Raw genomic sequence first — 20,404 nt, 5'->3', positions numbered from 1 at the left:
AGATCATATAAATATACCCAGAGGCCGGCCACCTGGGACTACAGATCCCAGCATACCCTGGCAGCTGCCGAGAGACCATACCCAGTGATCAGTGCAGATCATATAATTATACCCAGAGGCCGGCCACCTGGGACTACAGATCCCAGCATACCCTGGCAGCTGCCGAGAGACCATACCCAGTGATCAGTGCAGATCATATAACTATACCCCGAGGCCGGCCACCTGGGACTACAAGTCCCAGCATACCCTGGCAGCTGCCGAGAGATAATACCCAGTGATCAGTGCAGATCATATAAATATACCCAGAGGCTGGCCACCTGGGACTACAGGTCCCAGCATACCCTGGCAGCTGCCGAGAGACAAGACCCTGTTATCAGTGCAGAACATATAACTATACCCAGAGGCCGGCCACCTGGGACTACAGGTCCCAGCATACCCTGGCAGCTGCCGAGAGACAAGACCCTGTTATCAGTGCAGAACATATAACTATACCCAGAGGCCGGCCACCTGGGACTACAGGTCCCAGCATACCCTGGTGGCTGCTGAGAGACAATACCCAGTGATCAGTGCAGACCATATAACTATACCCAGAGGCCGGCCATCTGGGACTACAGATCCCAGCATACCCTGTAAATCAATCCGTGGTTTCCGCGTGCACTCAGCTAATCAAACGCTTATGTTATACTGCTGAGATCGGTGTTTTTTTAATTTTACATTTCAAGTTTATCTTATTCAGGGTTCTGTATTAGCGGAACTGATGGGGGAAAGGCAGGATGAGTTTAATGTACAGTAATGTAATAATGATTGGTGATGTGAGGGAAGGACCTCATCACAAAGGTATCAGGTGATATGACGGGCGCGATCAGCGCAGTCCTCAGTGGTAACAGCCAATAGGTTATTTGGCTGCGCGGGAAGATGTATTCATATCGGAAAGAGAGAGGTTATATCTGCAATTTATAGGTCACTGGACAGCACCCCACCCTGGGTATTGTGTAGTGCTGGAGACCCTATCCCACAAAAAGACATATAAAAAAATAGAAATAACCAGAGATGGGTGATAACAATTATCGAGAGAGAATCCAAGAGCTGACTATCTACAGAGGAGAGAAGAGAGAGAGGTCACAGTACAGAAACATTAAAAGGATTTGCAAAGCGAGCAGCTGTCTAATAGGAGAGTTTCTTTCACACAATAGAACAAACACTGGGGGGGGGGGGGGGGGGAGAGAAACTCCAGCGCTAATTGGAGTAAATATGTAACTTACACATAAAAAATATCAAACATTGATTGTGTAAATTCCTAAACCGTTTATTTACATAATCGCAGTAAATTTATTCAGTATCGATACAACACATTATACACTGGTGCTCCCGCGAGCAAGTATACAGCGGCAATAATTACAAAAAGGTAATTAATTAAAAGAACCCTCTAAAAGACTTGGGGGGTCATTCAGACCCGCTAGCGAGCGCAGGACGCTTGCAAGCGGGTCGATGTTCCCCCAATGCGCATGCGCACGACGGAGGGAGCTCCGTCGTGCGCATGCGCGAGACCTGAATAACGACGGCCAAGCCGTCGTTATGGGTCTCGCACTAAAGGGGGCGTGCTGTCGATGGTGACTGACAGCACGCCCCCTTTAGTGGGTGTGCCGGGGGCGTGGTTGCCAGACGGAGGCGTTCCCATGGGAACGCCTACCGTCTGAGTCCGGCCCCACTCTGATAGAGCCAGAATCACTCCAGGGCTTGCGGCGAGACCCTACCACAAGGGTCTCGTCGCAAGCCCGATGGTCTTGACCATCGCGACCATCTTTTTGGCCGCTCACATATGCTGTGGGTGGTCACCCACAGCTATGCGAGCGGCCAGGAGGCCGCTCCATTTTAAGGTAGGAGGGCACTGATTCAGAGCGAGCGCTCTGGTCAGGGCGTCCGGCTCTGAATCAGGCCCTTGATTCTTATATCCGCAGAACAGAAGGCATGTCTTCCACAGTAATTAATAAACAGCAACTAGTACTCAATGGGCAAATTGTAACAATACGCCGTTGCAGGCCACCCGGGTGATGCTACTAGTGAGCATGAAAACGCAACAGACCATTGGTTTGTACCCAGCACAATGTCTGCCCAGTGAGGATTAATCAAATAAACAAATTCATTCTGGAACTTGAGCGACCCTCCAGTAGTCATATTGTAACTATAGTGTATGTTATCAGAAGTGTAACAAGCGATTCCCCTGGTGATAAACACTGTGAGAACAAAAACCAGCGCCTGGTGAACATTCATATTGGGGCTGAGGGGGAATGTCAATTAGGTGCAAGTTTGGTCCTGTGAGGCAAATTTGCGGCAAATTCGCATTGCGAACTACATTTGCAAATCACTTTTTCTTTTTTGAGTAAATCCTCCTGTTGTAGATAGCACCCTCCTGAGCAGGTGAAAAGGTGGGAAAATCTTTATCGTAAGGTAAAAATGATGAGACTTGCTTCAGAATCCCTTGGACCAATCCCCCCCCCCCCTCTCCAATGACTAATTGGGCATTTGGAAGTTTCCAATTAGCTTGATTGTGCCAATAATTACATGTAATTTTTGGGGTGAAAAAAAAATATGGCCCCAAATTACCCCAACTTTTTTGCTAAATAATGCACACCAGATTTAATGAACTTATTTATTTCAATGAAAAATAATTGATTTTTATACATTTTTTCAATTTTGTAAATAAAATCTCAAATTACCCCAAAGCATCTTTTTTTCAACTTTTTTTTTGCATTTTCTGGTTAATTCCTTTGTAATTAAATTAAATTCTACAGCTTTTTACATTGTTTAACTTTTTTTTATACAAATGCACAAATCAGCCATTTGACACCTTTTAAAAGCGTACAGTGCTCTCCTTATGCCCACTTACAGGCTTCTATATGATTCAGCTTCCGAAGTTGTCACTTTTTTGGGGTCCAGGAAGGTCTGCCCTTTTTTTATGCTATTTTCCCGGTTCGCTCTTTGGACAAAATCCGCACACTCTGGCTGCGAGTATTGTGTATTGACATTTCTTATTGAATTGTGCGTATCTCGGGTGCGCACATGAAGGCGAAGTGTGCGAGTTTAACGTCTTTTGCAAATTTGCAACAAATTAGCTTCCCCCCCTAAATATCCCTTCAGTGGTAATAATATAAGTCAAAAGTAATATGGCACTATTCAATCCTCTAATAATGGCTCCATATAAACAGTCAGATACAGAACCGTCCGGTCTCTATATAGTGTAGACAGTAAAGCAGACTGAGTGATCTATATTGAAGTCAGAGTGGTCTCAACATGGGACTGACCATATAAAGGTAGGTGCTATCATTCTCATCACTCTTGGCGCAATGTACCAATCGTAGGAGCAGATCGTGTCAGGTTAGCAATGCCATGGGCAGCTGATACTCTCGATAGGTCAGTGTGGGGTTGTTTAGACTATGGTCCGTATTCAGTTAGTGGCGATAATATCAGCTGATTTTTGAGCAATATCGCCAATTCCGGCATGCGCGCTCCTGTTTTTTGCCAAAAAACTGGCGAAAACGGGTAGGTGCGATAATTTAACAGGCGAAAATGCGTCTGCACCCCAAAAAATGGCTGACGTACATCGGAAATAAATTTAGAAGCGTGTTATTGGTCGTAATAAAAGTATTTCGACTACTTTGAAAAAATGTCTAAAGACGTAAAGCAGTTTTTTTCCCAGGATATTACTAGTCCACGCAAACTGGGGGTACGTTAAAATGGTTGCAAGTTTATTCTCTGTGTCGTAAAAGCGCACTTTTAAAATCGTTACAGAAAAACCTGCTGCAGCCACGTACAATGTTTAAAACACCTGTCGCATCCCTATAGCCCCCCTATAATTCACCGCAAAATCGCGGGTGCAATAATATTATCATGGGTGAGATAATTTACCGCTATATCGGCACTTATCGCACCTAATTGAATACGGTCCTTAATGCGTTCTCCGCGCTCTGTGGTTTCTGCAGAAGGATATGGATGGGGCAAACGTGGATATTGTCCATACTTGGATTTACAATATTAAAATAAATACGAGTTAAAAAATTACACTGAAAGAAGGGATGATTAAATAGGGAGGTTTTCTGTGTAAGGATCAGCAGCAAGCCCTGTAACTACACGATTGGCATTGCTAGGGAGATTAGCCACTTTACATGATTAAATCCTGATTATGTATGAAATATCATTTACAGTGAGGACATTTCTGCAGCAAATGATTCATCGTCCTATACAATCTCAGTAGCACACAGAACCCCTCATCCGACCACACATCAGGCTTTCTCCCGGGCATCCAGCCTTCCAAACACTGCTTTCTCCAGGACGGCTTCTGGAGATGTTTCTAGAGCGGGCAGGATGCCACACTGGCTGCATCACATAGCTATGGGTGCCCCCCCTTATTCTGAGAGCCAAGATGAGGAGCGTGGGTATGAAATAAGGAGGAGGCCCCTCACCCTTGTAATTCTGCTTTCAGCATCTAAATAATGAAAAAAATTAGTGTGGATTAATTATTTACAGCTTCATCGGTCTTACAAGTGACACAATAACGGCAGAGAGCGGCATTTACGTACTTATGGTAGGTACACACTACACGATATGCTCCCTGAGCGATATCGTGTAGTGTGTCCCCGGCAGGCTGTGCTCAATGTCGTTCATGACATTGAGCACAGCCGCTGAACGATATCATTAACAATATTATTCAGCGCCGGGCTCTCTGCCCCATTCCCTGACATGCAGCAACCTGACGAGGTCGTCAGGTTGTGCTGCATGTCAGCCCGATGAACGATGATGATGAACGACCCGCGGGAACGCGCGTCGTCATCCATCTTTTTGGGTTAAAAATGGACGATAAAGTGGACGACTGAACGATAACGATATCGTTATCGTTCAGTCGTCCACTTTATCGCCCAGTGTGTACGCACCATTAGTCTGTACAGCACGTTCTTATCGTCTTTCAGTCCGTAGGTGAGAGCTTTCCTTATTAGATTGGACTGCAGGCCTTATTCTGTACATTAGTTATGGCCTCTGTCTCTAAGCTTTGTATCCCTGCCCCCGCTGTGTCCTAGGCAGGAAGACAATCAGTTACTGAGTAATGTACAGACTACTGCCTATACTGCGCCAATGTAAGTGTAGTCTTATATATGCCAGGAGGCAGGGATCTTATGTATGCCAGGACGCAGGGATCTTCTATATGCCAGGATGCAGGGATCTTATATATACCAGGATGCAGGGATCTTATATATGCCAGGATGCAGGGATCTTCTATATGCCAGGAATCTTTATATATACCAGGACGCAGGGATTTTATATATACCAGGACGCAGGGATCTTATATATGCCAGGACGCAGGGATCTTATACAGTATATATGCCAGGAGGCAGGGATCTTATATATGCCAGGACGCAGGGATCTTATACAGTATATATGCCAGGATGCAGGGATCTTATATATGCCAGGATGCAGGGATCTTATATATGCCAGGATGCAGGGATCTTATATATGCCAGGATGCAGGGATCTTATATATGCCAGGACGCAGGGATCTTATACAGTATATATGCCAGGATGCAGGGATCTTATATATGCCAGGACGCAGGGATCTTATATATACCAGGACGCAGCGACCTTATATATGCCAGGACGCAGCGATCTTATATATGCCAGGACGCAGCGATCTTATATATGCCAGGACGCAGCGATCTTATATATGCCAGGACGCAGGGATCTTATATATACCAGGACGCAGCGATCTTATATATGCCAGGACGCAGGGATCTTATATATGCCAGGACGCAGCGATCTTATATATGCCAGGACGCAGGGATCTTATACAGTATATATGCCAGGAGGCAAGGATCTTATACAGTATATATGCCAGGACGCAGGGATCTTATACAGTATATATGCCAGGACGCAGGGATCTTATACAGTATATATGCCGGGAGGCAGGGATCTTATACAGTATATATGCCAGGAGGCAGGGATCTTATACAGTATATATGCCAGGAGGCAGGGATCTTATACAGTATATATGCCAGGAGGCAGGGATCTTATACAGTATGTATGCCAGGAGGCAGGGATCTTATACAGTATGTATGCCAGGAGGCAGGGATCTTATACAGTATATATGCCAGGAGGCAGGGATCTTATACAGTATATATGCCAGGAGGCAGGGATCTTATACAGTATATATGCCGGGACGCAGGGATCTTATACAGTATATATGCCAGGAGACAGGGATCTTATACAGTATATATGCCAGGAGGCAGGGATCTTATACAGTATATATGCCAGGAGGCAGGGATCTTATACAGTATATATGCCAGGAGGCAGGGATCATATACAGTATATATGCCAGGAGGCAGGGATCTTATACAGTATATATGCCAGGAGGCAGGGATCTTATACAGTATATATGCCGGGACGCAGGGATCTTATACAGTATATATGCCAGGAGGCAGGGATCTTATACAGTATATATGCCAGGAGGCAGGGATCTTATACAGTATATATGCCAGGAGGCAGGGATCTTATACAGTATATATGCCAGGAGGCAGGGATCTTATACAGTATATATGCCAGGAGGCAGGGATCTTATACAGTATATATGCCAGGACGCAGGGATCTTATACAGTATATATGCCAGGACGCAGGGATCTTATACAGTATATATGCCAGGACGCAGGGATCTTATACAGTATATATGCCAGGAGGCAGGGATCTTATACAGTATATATGCCAGGAGGCAGGGATCTTATACAGTATATATGCCAGGAGGCAGGGATCTTATACAGTATATATGCCAGGACGCAGGGCGTTCTACCGAGAGACCATACGCAGTGATCAGTGCAGAACATATAACTATACCCAGAGGCCGGTCACCTGGGACTACAGATCCCAGCATACCCTGGCAGCTGCCGAGAGATAATACCCAGTGATCAGTGCAGAACATATAACTATAGCCAGAGGCCGGTCAGCTGGGACTACAGGTCCCAGCATACCCTAGTGGCTGCTGAGAGACCATACCCAGTGATCAGTGCAGACCATATAACTATACCCAGAGGCCGGCCACCTGGGACTACAGGTCCCAGCATAGCCTGGTAGCTGCTAAGAGAATCACATGCTTACTTCTCCCATGCAATTAAAGGTTCCCCAGGATCTGAAAGTGTTAAATCCTACTCAGAAATTTATTCCACAAATCTTCCAATCTCTCACTTTCATTTGCTGTAACGGCCATTTCCATTTACTTTATTAATCCCAGTAATTGCAATTGTTCTCTGCTAAATTCTCCCAAAATCGTCAATTTGAGTTAAAGGCAGAATGAAAGCAATAAATGCAGAATTAATCTGGTGGATGGTAGTTGGGTCTTTATTTCTAGTGATAATAAATATAACTTCTATTAAAATAAACCCCAAACTTCTGCACAAGAGAAAGAATGTGGATTCACACACGTGCCTGTATCCTTCCTTATATATCTAACAAACATACTAACTTCTGTACCTCTCTAGCACCTCCAAATCCCTGCCTCCTGGCATATATACTGTATAAGATCCCTGCGTCCTGGCATATATACTGTATAAGATCCCTGCCTCCTGGCATATATACCGTATAAGATCCCTGCCTCCTGGCATATATACTGTATAAGATCCCTGCCTCCTGGCATATATACTGTATAAGATCCCTGCCTCCTGGCATATATACTGTATAAGATCCCTGCCTCCTGGCATATATACTGTATAAGATCCCTGCCTCCTGGCATATATACTGTATAAGATCCCTGCGTCCTGGCATATATACTGTATAAGATCCCTGCGTCCTGGCATATATACTGTATAAGATCCCTGCGTCCCGGCATATATACTGTATAAGATCCCTGCGTCCCGGCATATATACTGTATAAGATCCCTGCGTCCCGGCATATATACTGTATAAGATCCCTGCGTCCCGGCATATATACTGTATAAGATCCCTGCCTCCTGACATATATACTGTATAAGATCCCTGCGTCCTGGCATATATACTGTATAAGATCCCTGCGTCCTGGCATATATACTGTATAAGATCCCTGCGTCCTGGCATATATACTGTATAAGATCCCTGCGTCCTGACATATATACTGTATAAGATCCCTGCCTCCTGGCATATATACTGTATAAGATCCCTGCGTCATGGCATATATACTGTATAAGATCCCTGCGTCATGGTATATATACTGTATAAGATCCCTGCGTCCTGGCATATATACTGTATAAGATCCCTGCCTCCTGGCATATATACTGTATAAGATCCCTGCGTCATGGTATATATATTGTATAAGATCCCTGCGTCCTGGCATATATACTGTATAAGATCCCTGCCTCCTGGCATATATACTGTATAAGATCCCTGCGTCCCGGCATATATACTGTATAAGATCCCTGCGTCCCGGCATATATACTGTATAAGATCCCTGCCTCCTGGCATATATACTGTATAAGATCCCTGCCTCCTGGCATATATACTGTATAAGATCCCTGCCTCCTGGCATATATACTGTATAAGATCCCTGCCTCCTGGCATATATACTGTATAAGATCCCTGCCTCCTGGCATATATACTGTATAAGATCCCTGCGTCCTGGTATATATACTGTATAAGATCCCTGCGTCCTGGCATATATACTGTATAAGATCCCTGCCTCCTGGCATATATACTGTATAAGATCCCTGCCTCCTGGCATATATACTGTATAAGATCCCTGCGTCCTGGCATATATACTGTATAAGATCCCTGCCTCCTGGCATATATACTGTATAAGATCCCTGCCTCCTGGCATATATACTGTATAAGATCCCTGCCTCCTGGCATATATACTGTATAAGATCCCTGCGTCCTGGCATATATACTGTATAAGATCCCTGCGTCCTGACATATATACTGTATAATATCCCTGCCTCCTGGCACATATACTGTATAAGATCCCTGCGTCCTGGCACATATACTGTATAAGATCCCTGCGTCGTGGCACATATACTGTATAAGATCCCTGCGTCCTGGCATATATACTGTATAAGATCCCTGCGTCCTGGCATATATACTGTATAAGATCCCTGCGTCCTGGCATATATACTGTATAAGATCCCTGCGTCCTGGCATATATACTGTATAAGATCCCTGCGTCCTGGCATATATACTGTATAAGATCCCTGCGTCCTGGCATATATACTGTATAAGATCCCTGCGTCCTGGCATATATACTGTATAAGATCTCTGCATCCAGGCATATATACTGTATAAGATCCCTGCCTCCTGGCATATATACTGTATAAGATCCCTGCCTCCTGGCATATATACTGTATAAGATCTATGCGTCCCGGCATATATACTGTATAAGATCCCTGCGTCCTGACATATATACTGTATAATATCCCTGCCTCGTGGCATATATACTGTATAAGATCTCTGCCTCCTGGCATATATACTGTATAAGATCTCTGCCTCCTGGCATATATACTGTATAAGATCCCTGCCTCCTGGCATATATACTGTATAAGATCCCTGCCTCCTGGCATATATACTGTATAAGATCCCTGCGTCCTGGCATATATACTGTATAAGATCCCTGCGTCCTGGCATATATACTGTATAAGATCCCTGCGTCCCGGCATATATACTGTATAAGATCCCTGCGTCCCGGCATATATACTGTATAAGATCCCTGCGTCCCGGCATATATACTGTATAAGATCCCTGCCTCCCGGCATATATACTGTATAAGATCCCTGCGTCCCGGCATATATACTGTATAAGATCCCTGCGTCCAGGCATATATACTGTATAAGATCCCTGCGTCCCGGCATATATACTGTATAAGATCCCTGCGTCCCGGCATATATACTGTATAAGATCCCTGCGTCCCGGCATATATACTGTATAAGATCCCTGCGTCCCGGCATATATACTGTATAAGATCCCTGCCTCCTGGCATATATACTGTATAAGATCCCTGCCTCCTGGCATATATACTGTATAAGATCCCTGCCTCCTGGCATATATACTGTATAAGATCCCTGCCTCCTGGCATATATACTGTATAAGATCCCTGCCTCCTGGCATATATACTGTATAAGATCCCTGCCTCCTGGCATATATACTGTATAAGATCCCTGCGTCCTGGCATATATACTGTATAAGATCCCTGCCTCCTGGCATATATACTGTATAAGATCCCTGCATCCTGGTATAAATACTGTATAAGATCCCTGCGTCCTGGTATACATACTGTATAAGATCCCTGCGTCCTGGCATATATAAGATCCCTGTGTCCTGGTATATGTAAGATCCCTGCCTCCTGGTATATAGAAGATCCCTGCGTCCTGGTATATATAAGATCCCTGTGTACTGGTATATACAAGATCCCTGCGCTCTGGTATATACAAGATCCCTGCGTTCTGGTATATACAAGATCCCTGCCTCCTGGCATATATACTGTATAAGATCCCTGCGTCCTGGCATATATACTGTATAAAATCCCTGCGCCCTGGCATATATACTGTATAAGATCCCTGCGTCCTGGCATATATACTGTATAAGATCCCTGCCTCCTGGCATATATACTGTATAAGATCCCTGCGTCTTGGTATAAATACTGTATAAGATCCCTGCCTCCTGGCATATATACTGTATAAGATCCCTGCGTCCTGGCATATATACTGTATAAGATCCCTGCCTCCTGGCATATATACTGTATAAGATCCCTGCCTCCTGGCATATATACTGTATAAGATCCCTGCGTCCTGGTATAAATACTGTATAAGATCCCTGCGTCCTGGTATACATACTGTATAAGGTCCCTGCGTCCTGGTATATATACTGTATAAGATCCCTGCGTCCTGGCATACATACTGTATAAGGTCCCTGCGTCATGGTATATATACTGTATAAGATCCCTGCGTCCTGGTATAAATACTGTATAAGATCCCTGCGTCCTGGCATATATAAGATCCCTGTGTCCTGGTATATGTAAGATCCTTGCCTCCTGGTATATAGAAGATCCCTGCGTCCTGGTATATATAAGATCCCTGTGTACTGGTATATACAAGATCCCTGCGTTCTGGTATATACAAGATCCCTGCGTTCTGGTATATACAAGATCCCTGCCTCCTGGCATATATACTGTATAAGATCCCTGCTTCCTGGCATATATATGATCCCTGCGTCCTGGCATATATATGATCCCTGCGTCCTGGCATATATAAGATCCCTGCCTCCTGGCATATATAAGATCCCTGCCTCCTGGCATATACAGTCAGGTGCATAAATATTGGGACATTGAGAGAATTTTCATATTTTGGCCTCTATTCACCACCACAATGGCTTTGAAATGAAACAAACAAGATGTGATTTAACTGCAGACTTTCAGATTTAATTTGAGGGTAATTACATCCAAATCAGGTGAACGGTGTAGGAATTACAACAGTTTCTATATGTGCCTCCCACTTTTTAAGGGGCCAAAAGTAATGGGACAAACTAAACAATCCTAAATCTAACTTTCACTTTTTAATACTTTGTTGCAAAACCTTTGCAGGCAATCACAGCCTGAAGTCTGGAACGCATAGACATCACCAGACGCTGGGTTTCATCCCTGGTGATGCTCTGCCAGGCCTCTACTGCAAATGTCTTCAGTTCTTGCTTGTTCTTGGGGTATTTTCCCTTCACTTTTGTCTTCATCAAGTGAAATGCATGCTCAATCGGATTCAGGTCAGGGGATTGACTTGGCCATTGCATAACATTCCACTTTTTAGCCTTAAAAAACTCTTTGGTTGCTTTTGCAGTATGCTTCGGGTCATTGTTCATCTGCACTGTGAAGCGCCGTCCAATGAGTTCTGAAGCATTTGACTGAATATGAGCATATAATATTGCCCGAAACACTTCAGAATTCATTCTGCTACTTTTGTCAGCAGTCACATCATCAATAAATACAAGGGAACCAGTTTCCATTGGCAGCCATACATGCCCACGCCAAGACACTACCACCACCATGCTTCACTGATGAGGTGGTATGTTTTGGATCATGAGTAGTTCCTTTCCTTCTCCATACTCTTCTCTTCCAATCACTCTGGTACAAGTTGATCTTTGTCTCATCTGTCCATAGGATATTGTTCCAGAACTGTAATGGCTTTTTTTAGATGTTGTTTGGCAAACTCTAATTTGGTCTTCCTGTTTTTGTGGCTCACCAATGGTTTACATCTTGTGGTGAACCCTCTATATTCACTCTTGTGAAGTCTTCTCTTGATTGTTGACTTTGACACCTCCTGGAGAGTGTTCTTGATTTGGCCAACTGTTGTGAAGGGGTTTTTCTTCACCAGGGAAATAATTCTTCTGTCATCCACCACAGTTGCTTTCCGTGGTCTTCCGGGTCTTTTGGTGTTGCTGAGCTCTCCGGTGCGTTCTTTCTTTTTAAGAATGTTCCAAAAAGTTGATTTGACCACACCTAATGTTTTTGCTATCTCTCTGATGGGTTTGTTTTGATTTTTCAGCCTAATGATGGCTTGCTTCACTGATAGTGACAGCTCTTTGGATCTCATATTGAGAGTCGTCAACAACTGATTCCAAATGCAAATGTCACACCTAGAATCAACGCCAGACCCTTTACCTGCTTAACTGATAATGAAATAACAGAGAATAGCCCACACCTGTCCATGAAATAGGTTTTGAGTTGACAGTCCCATTACTTTTGGCCCCTTAAAAAGTGGGAGGCACATATAGAAACCGTTGTAATTCCTACACCGTTCACCTGATTTGGCTGTAATTACCCTCAAATTAAATCTGAAAGTCTGCAGTTAAAGCACATCTTGTTTGTTTCATTTCAAAGCCATTGTGGTGGTGAATAGAGGCCAAAATATGAAAATTCTGTCAATGTCCCAATATTTATGCACCTGACTGTATAAGATCCCTGCATCCTAGCATATATAAGATCCCTGCCTCCTGGCATATATAAGATCCCTGCCTCCTGGCATGTATAAGATCCCTGCATCCTGGCATATATAAGATCCCTGCCTCCTAGCATACATAAGATCCCTGCCTCCTGGCATATATAAGATCCCTGCCTCCTGGCATATATAAGATCCCTGCGTCCTGGCATATAGTAGATCCCTGCGTCCTGGCATAGATAAGATCCCTGCGTCCTGGTATAGATAAGATCCTGCGTCCTGACATACATAAGATCCCTGCGTCCTGGCATATAGTAGATCCCTGTGTCCTGGCATATAGTAGATCCCTGCGTCCTGGTATAGATAAGATCCTGCGTCCTGACATACATAAGATCCCTGCGTCCTGGCATATACAAGATCCCTGCATCCTGGCATATACAAGATCCCTGCGTCCTGGAATATAAAAGATCCCTGCGTCCTGGAATATAAAAGATCCCTGCGTCCTGGCATATATAAGATCCCTGCGTCCTGGCATATATAAGATCCCTGCGTCCTGGAATATAAAAGATCCCTGCGTCACGGAATATAAAAGATCCCTGCGTCCTGGCATATATAAGATCCCTGCGTCCTAGCATATATAAGATCCCTGCCTCCTGGCATATATAAGATCCCTGCCTCCTGGCATATATAAGATCCCTGCGTTCTGGCATATAGTAGATCCCTGCCTCCTGGCATATATAAGATCCCTGCGCCCTGGCATATAGTAGATCCCTGCGTCCTGGCATATAGTAGATCCCTGCGTCCTGGAATATAAAAGATCCCTGCGTCCTGGAATATAAAAGATCCCTGCGTCCTGGCATATATAAGATCCCTGCGTCCTGGTATATATAAGATCCCTGCGTCCTGGTATATACAAGATCCCTGCCTCCTGGCATATACAAGATCCCTGCCTCCTGGCATATACAAGATCCCTGCGTCCTGGCATATATAAGATCCCTGCCTCCTGGCATATAGAAGATCCCTGCGTCCTAAAAAATATATAAGATCCCTGCGTCCTGGTATATATAAGATCCCTGCCTCCTGGCATATAAAAGATCCCTGCCTCCTGGCATATATATGATCCCTGCCTCCTGGCATATATAAGATCCCTGCGTCCTGGTATATACAAGATCCCTGCGTCCTGGTATATACAAGATCCCTGCCTCCTGGCATATATAAGATCCCTGCATCCTGGCATATAGAAGATCCCTGCGTCCTGGCATACATAAGATCCCTGCCTCCTGGCATATATAAGACTACACTTACATTGGCGCAGTATAGGCAGTAGTCTGTACATTACTCAGTAACTGATTGTCTTCCTGCCTAGGACACAGCGGGGGCAGGGATACAAAGCTTAGAGACAGAGGCCATAACTAATGTACAGAATAAGGCCTGCAGTCCAATCTAATAAGGAAAGCTCTCACCTACGGACTGAAAGACGATAAGACCGCGCTGTACAGACTAAGTACGTAAATGCCGCTCTCTGCCGTTATTGTGTCACTTGTAAGACCGATGAAGCTGTAAATAATTAATCCACACTAATTTCTTTCATTATTTAGATGCTGAAAGCAGAATTACAAGGGTGAGGGGCCTCCTCCGTATTTCATACCCACGCTCCTCATCTTGGCTCTCAGAATCAGGGGGGGCACCCATAGCTATGTGATGCAGCCAGTGTGGCATCCTGCCCGCCCTAGAAACATCTCCAGAAGCCGTCCTGGAGAAAGCAGTGTTTGGAAGGCTGGATGCCCGGGAGAAAGCCTGATGTGTGGTCGGATGAGGGGTTCTGTGTGCTACAGATATTGTATAGGACGATGAATCCTTTGCTGCAGAAATGTCCTCACTGTAAATGATATTTCATACATAATCAGGATTTAATCATGTAAAGTGGCTAATCTCCCTAGCAATGCCAATCGTGTAGTTACAGGGCTTGCTGCTGATCCTTACACAGAAAACCTCCCTATTTAATCATCCATTCTTTCAGTGTCATTTTTTAACTCGTATTTATTTTAATATTGTAAATCCAAGTATGGACAATAGCCACGTTTGCCCCATCCATATCCTCCTGGAGAAACCACAGAGAGCAGAGAAACGCAATAAGGACCGTATTCAATTAGGTGCGATAAGTGCCGATATAGCGGTAAATTATCGCACCCATGATAATATTATTGCACCCGCGATTTTGCGGTAAATTATAGGGGGGCTATAGGGATGCGACAGGTGTTTTAAACATTGTACGTGGCTGCAGCAGGTTTTTCTGTAACAGTTTTTAAAAGACACGGAGAATATACTTGCTCCCATTTTAACGTACCCCCAATTTGCGTGGACCAGTAATATCCTGGAAAAAAAAATAGCTTACATTTTTCCAAAATTTTTTCAAATACACAAATTACTGCCAAATGACACAATTTAAGTAGTCTAAATACTTTTACTTCGGCTAATAACACACTTCTAAATTGATTCCTGATGTACGTCAGGCAGTTTATGGGGTACAGAAGGATTTTCGCCTGTTAAATTATCGCACCTACCCATTTTCGCCTGTTTTTTTTGGCAAAAAACAGGAGAGAGCATGCCGGAATTGGCGATATCGCACAAAAATCGGCCAATATTATTGCCGCTAACTGAATACGGACCGTAGTCGAAACAACCCCACACTGACCTTCCGAGAGTATGCGTTACTAACCTGACACGATCTGCTCCTACGATTGGTACTTTGCGCCAAGAGTGATGAGAATGATAGCACCTAACTTTATATGGTCAGTCCCATGTTGAGACCACTCTGACTTCAATATAGATCACTCAGTCTGCTTTACTGAGTCTACATGATGTAGAGATTGGACGGTTCTGTATCTGATTATATGGAGCTTTTATTAGTGGGACGTTTTGTTCAAGATTGAATTGTGCCATATTACAGTTGACTTATATTATTACCACTGAAGGGATATTTAGGGGGGAAGTCAATTTGTTGCAAGTTTGCAAAAGATGTTAAACTCGCACACTTCGCCTTCATGTGCGCACCCGAGATACGCACAATTCAATAAGAAATGTCAATACACAATACTCGCAGCCAGAGTGTGAGAATTTTGTCCAAAGAGCGAACCGGGAAAATAGCATAAAAAAAGGCAGACCTTCCTGGACCCCCAAAAAGTGACAACTTCGGAAGCTGAATCATATAAAAAAGTTAAACAATGTAAAAACCTGTAGAATTTCATTTAATTACAAAGGAATTAACCGGAAAATGCAAAAAAAAAAAAGTTGAAAAAAAAAGATGCTTTGGGGTAATTTGAGTAGATTTTATTTACAAAATGTCAAAAAATTATAAAAATAAATTATTTTTCATTTAAATAAATACGTTCATTTAATCTGATGTGCATTATTTAGGAAAAAAGTTGGGATAATTTGGGGCCATATTTTTTTTTCCCCAAAAAAATTACATGTAACGATTGGCCCAATCAAGCTAATTGGAAACTTCCAAATGCCCAATTAATCATTGGGGGCTGGGGCGTCGGGAATGTGTCCATGGGGTTCTGAAGCAAGTCTCATTATTTTTACCTTACAATAAAGATTTTCCCACCTTCACCTGCTCAGGGGGTGCGAACAAAAACTGGAGGATTTACTCTAAAAAAAAAAAAAAAAAAAAAAAGAAGAGAATTGCAAATGTAGTTCGCAATGCGAATTAGCCACGAATTCACCTCACGGGACCAAACTTGCACCTAATTGACATTCCCCCTCGGCCCCAATATGAATGTTCACCAGGCGCTGGTTTTTGTTCTCACAGCGTTTATCACCAGGGGAATCGATTGTTACACTTCTACTATAGATACAATATTACTACTGGAGGGTCGCTCAGGTCCCAGAATTAATTTGTTTATTTGATTAATCCACACTGGGCAGACATTGTGCTGGGTACAAACCAATGGTCTGTTGCGTTTTCATGCTCACTAGTAGCATCACCCGGGTGGCCTGCAACGGCGTATTGTTACAATTTGTCCATTGAGTACTAGTTGCTGTTTATTAATTACTGTGGAAGACATGCCTTCTGTTCTGCGGATATAAGAATCAAGTCTTTCAGAAGGTTCTTTTAATTAATTACCTTTTTGTAATTATTGCTGCTGTATGCTTGCTCGTGGGAGCACCAGTGTATAATGTGTTGTATCGATACTGAATAAATTTACTGCGATTATGTAAATAAACGGTTTAGGAATTTACACGATCAATGTTTGATATTTTTTATGTGTAAGTTACATATTTACTCCAATTAGCGCTGGAGTTCCTCTCCCCCCCCCCCCCCCAGTGTTTGTTCTATTGTGTGAAAGAAACTCTCCTATTAGACAGCTGCTCGCTTTGCAAATCCTTTTAATGTTTCTGTACTGTGACCTCTCTCTCTTCTCTCCTCTGTAGATAGTCAGCTCTTGGATTCTCTCTCGATAATTGTTATCACCCATCTCTGGTTTATTCTATTTTTTTTTTATGTCTTTTTTTGGGATAGGGTCTCCAGCACTACACAATACCCAGGGTGGGGTTCTGTCCAGTGACCTATAAACTGCAAATATAACCTCTCTCTTTCCGATATGAATACATCTTCCCGTGCAGCCAAATAACCTATTGGCTGTTACCACTGGGGACTGCGCTGATCGCGCCCGTCATATCACCTGATACCTTTGTGATGAGATCCTTCCCTCACATCACCAATCATTATTACATTACTGTACATTAAACTCATCCTGCCTTTCCCCCCATCAGTTCCGCTAATACAGAACCCTGAATAAGATAAACTTGAAATGTGAAATAAAAAAACACCGATCTCAGCAGTATAACATAAGCGTTTGATTAGTTGAGTGCACGTGGAAACCACGGATTGATTTACAGAGTGATTTATCTTGGTGGACAAGGCTAATGTTACATGAAGTTCCATGTGCAGTGAGCATTTTCATTTCCAAAAATGACTCAAGCAACCTCCAAAAACAGTAATTCATATTCTCCTTTTGAAAAAAAAATGCTACGCAAATATTCAGATTAAGTTTTGCGCTGCCTTTTGGAGATAGTAAATATACATGTATCAAGGGGAATTGTGACGCGGGTGCTTGGGACTCCCAGATGTTCCCCCATATGGCCGCTGCATTCACACAAGCAGGAAATTTTGAGGAATTTGAAAAACTCTGTTAAATCGCTTTATTTTTGAAACTACATATTAACAACTAATCCATAAAGAGCCGGATTATGCCCTAATGGAAGGTCTGTAAAAGGGGTATTAGTTCCCTGGAAAACTAACTGCTGTCGGGGAAAGGAGGTATTTTTGTAAGTAAGAACTTTTCACCACTTAATCAAACATACAACTCGGGAGCCATCCTGACTTGTCAGCAGCCGGATGATTTTATATCTTAGTACAAATTGTGTCTTCAGCCAGTCATGTCGTACAGGTAAATGAGAACCGAGCCACGGGCACTGTGTCCTAAAGGCCGCAGATTTACCTGAATGTCGTCAATGAGCAACATGACATCCTGAGACATGTAGAAGTCACTGAGATCAAACACAATGGGGTAACAGACCACCGTCTTCCCGAGGATACGATATATCTGTGGGATGAAAGGGAGAAGGTGACACCAGTGTGACCAACATAACAAGCCGAGGGTGTGGCATCCTGGTACAGACAAATCATCACAAGGCCAGGTTCGCGCCAGCTGAGTTGTGTGCGTATAGAGGCCCTTTGTGATGAGTTGTGTACATATAGAGGCCCTTTGTGATGAGTTGTGTACGTATAGAGGCCCTTTGTGATGAGTTGTGTGCGTATATAGGCCCTTTGTGATGAGTTGTGTACGTACAGAGGCCCTTTGTGATGAGTTGTGTACGTTTACAGGCGTGATGAGTTGTGTACATATAGAGGCCCTTTGTGATGAGTTGTGTGCGTATAGAGGCCCTATGTGATGAGTTGTGTGCGTATAGAGGCCCTTTGTGATGAGTTGTGTAGGTATAGAGGCCCTTTGTGATGAGTTGTGTACGTATAGAGGCCCTTTGTGATGAGTTGTGTACGTATAGAGGCGTGATGAGTTGTGTACATATAGAGGCCCTTTGTGATGAGTTGTGTGCATATAGAGGCCCTTTGTGATGAGTTGTGTATGTACAGAGGCCCTTTGTGATGAGCTGTGTACGTATAGAGGACCTTTGTGATGAGTTGTGTACGTATAGAGGCCCTTTGTGATGAGTTGTGTACGTATAGAGGCCCTTTGTGATGAGTTGTGTACATATAGAGGCCCTTTGTGATGAGTTGTGTACGTATAGAGGCCCTTTGTGATGAGTTGTGTGCATATAGAGGCCCTTTGTGATGAGTTGTGTATGTATAGAGGCCCTTTGTGATGAGCTGTGTACGTATAGAGGACCTTTGTGATGAGTTGTGTACGTATAGAGGCCCTTTGTGATGAGTTGTGTGCGTATAGAGGCCCTTTGTGACGCTGGCACGCAAAGGTCTGGCAGGGAGTTTAGGGAGAGGGATGATACACAGAAGCACTTGAGGACAATGGGGTTTCTCTGCAGAATCATGAACGATCTGCAGCCAGGTGGAGAATTATAGGTCTGCATAGGACTGGTCTACACGTGTAACGCGTTTCAGTCACAGGGAAGGGAAATCTTAATTCTACAGCATACGATGACACTTTTGTGGCAGCAGTTTGGGGGGGAAGCATGACAGTGCCCGCAGACACAACATAAGGGCCATCCCAAAATGGTTTGGAGAGGGTTGGCGTCGAAGAACCTGCCCGGCCTGCTCAGACCCTGGACCCAATAGAACACCTCTGGGATGAATTTGGCTGGGCACGCAGCCTTATTGCCCAACATCGGTGCCCGACCTCACTAATGTCCTCGTGGGTGTGAATCTGGCAGCTATGTTCCAACATCTAGTGTAATGCTTTCCCAGGAGAGTTGGAGGCCTTATAGCAGCATAAGGGTGACCTACTCCATATTCATAGCAATGGTTTTGGAATGAGATGATCATTAATCACACACAAGTATGACGTTCGGGCAGTCACATACCTATTGGCCATGTAGTGGCCATAATGGGGTGAGTACAGGAGGAGGGAGAGAGCATGGTACCATCCAAAAAATGGACAGAACATGACGTATACAAGGGCCAGAGACTGACAGCCAATTGAAAGGTACAATATAAGACACCGTCACCTTTGATGTCCCCAGGCACCCGATCGGTCTATCGGGCCTTCCAGACAAGCCCAGCTTCTCATTCACGCCCAGATGAAGGTAAGCCTGCAAATAAACATAAGACAGGACACATGAAGATGCATGACAGGGGCTGAGAGGTCCTCCCTCACGGCTCAGAACAGCCCCCCTCCCCCCCTACGAGTAATGGTACTGCCCACAATATGTCTGCCTCTGCTGTGACTAGGGGATTGGTGACTTCTAACTGCAAATAGCCCTGAAGCAAGGTCCCAGCAGTGTGTATTA

At 44.0% G+C, this 20,404-nt stretch overlaps 1 protein-coding gene across 3 annotated transcripts in view; it reads right to left on the bottom strand.

Moving 5' to 3' along the window:
- Window positions 1-20,404, bottom strand: part of PHKB (phosphorylase kinase regulatory subunit beta) — a 327,566-nt gene that overhangs the window by 56,501 nt on the left and 250,661 nt on the right. For all 3 annotated transcript variants that reach the window (XM_088458985.1, XM_088458984.1, XM_088458983.1), the window contains 2 exons: window positions 20,123-20,206; window positions 18,424-18,528 (listed from right to left, as the gene is read on the bottom strand). In XM_088458985.1, the coding sequence (XP_088315111.1) occupies window positions 18,424-18,528; window positions 20,123-20,206 (189 nt within the window). The remainder of the gene's footprint in view (window positions 1-18,423; window positions 18,529-20,122; window positions 20,207-20,404) is intronic.

The sequence above is a fragment of the Taudactylus pleione genome, unplaced genomic scaffold (assembly GCF_031769625.1).
Source record: "Taudactylus pleione unplaced genomic scaffold, aTauple2 ptg000885l, whole genome shotgun sequence".
NCBI lineage: Eukaryota > Metazoa > Chordata > Amphibia > Anura > Myobatrachidae > Taudactylus > Taudactylus pleione.
Note: the sequence above shows the minus strand (reverse complement) of the source record. Positions and strands in the feature narration are given on the sequence as shown.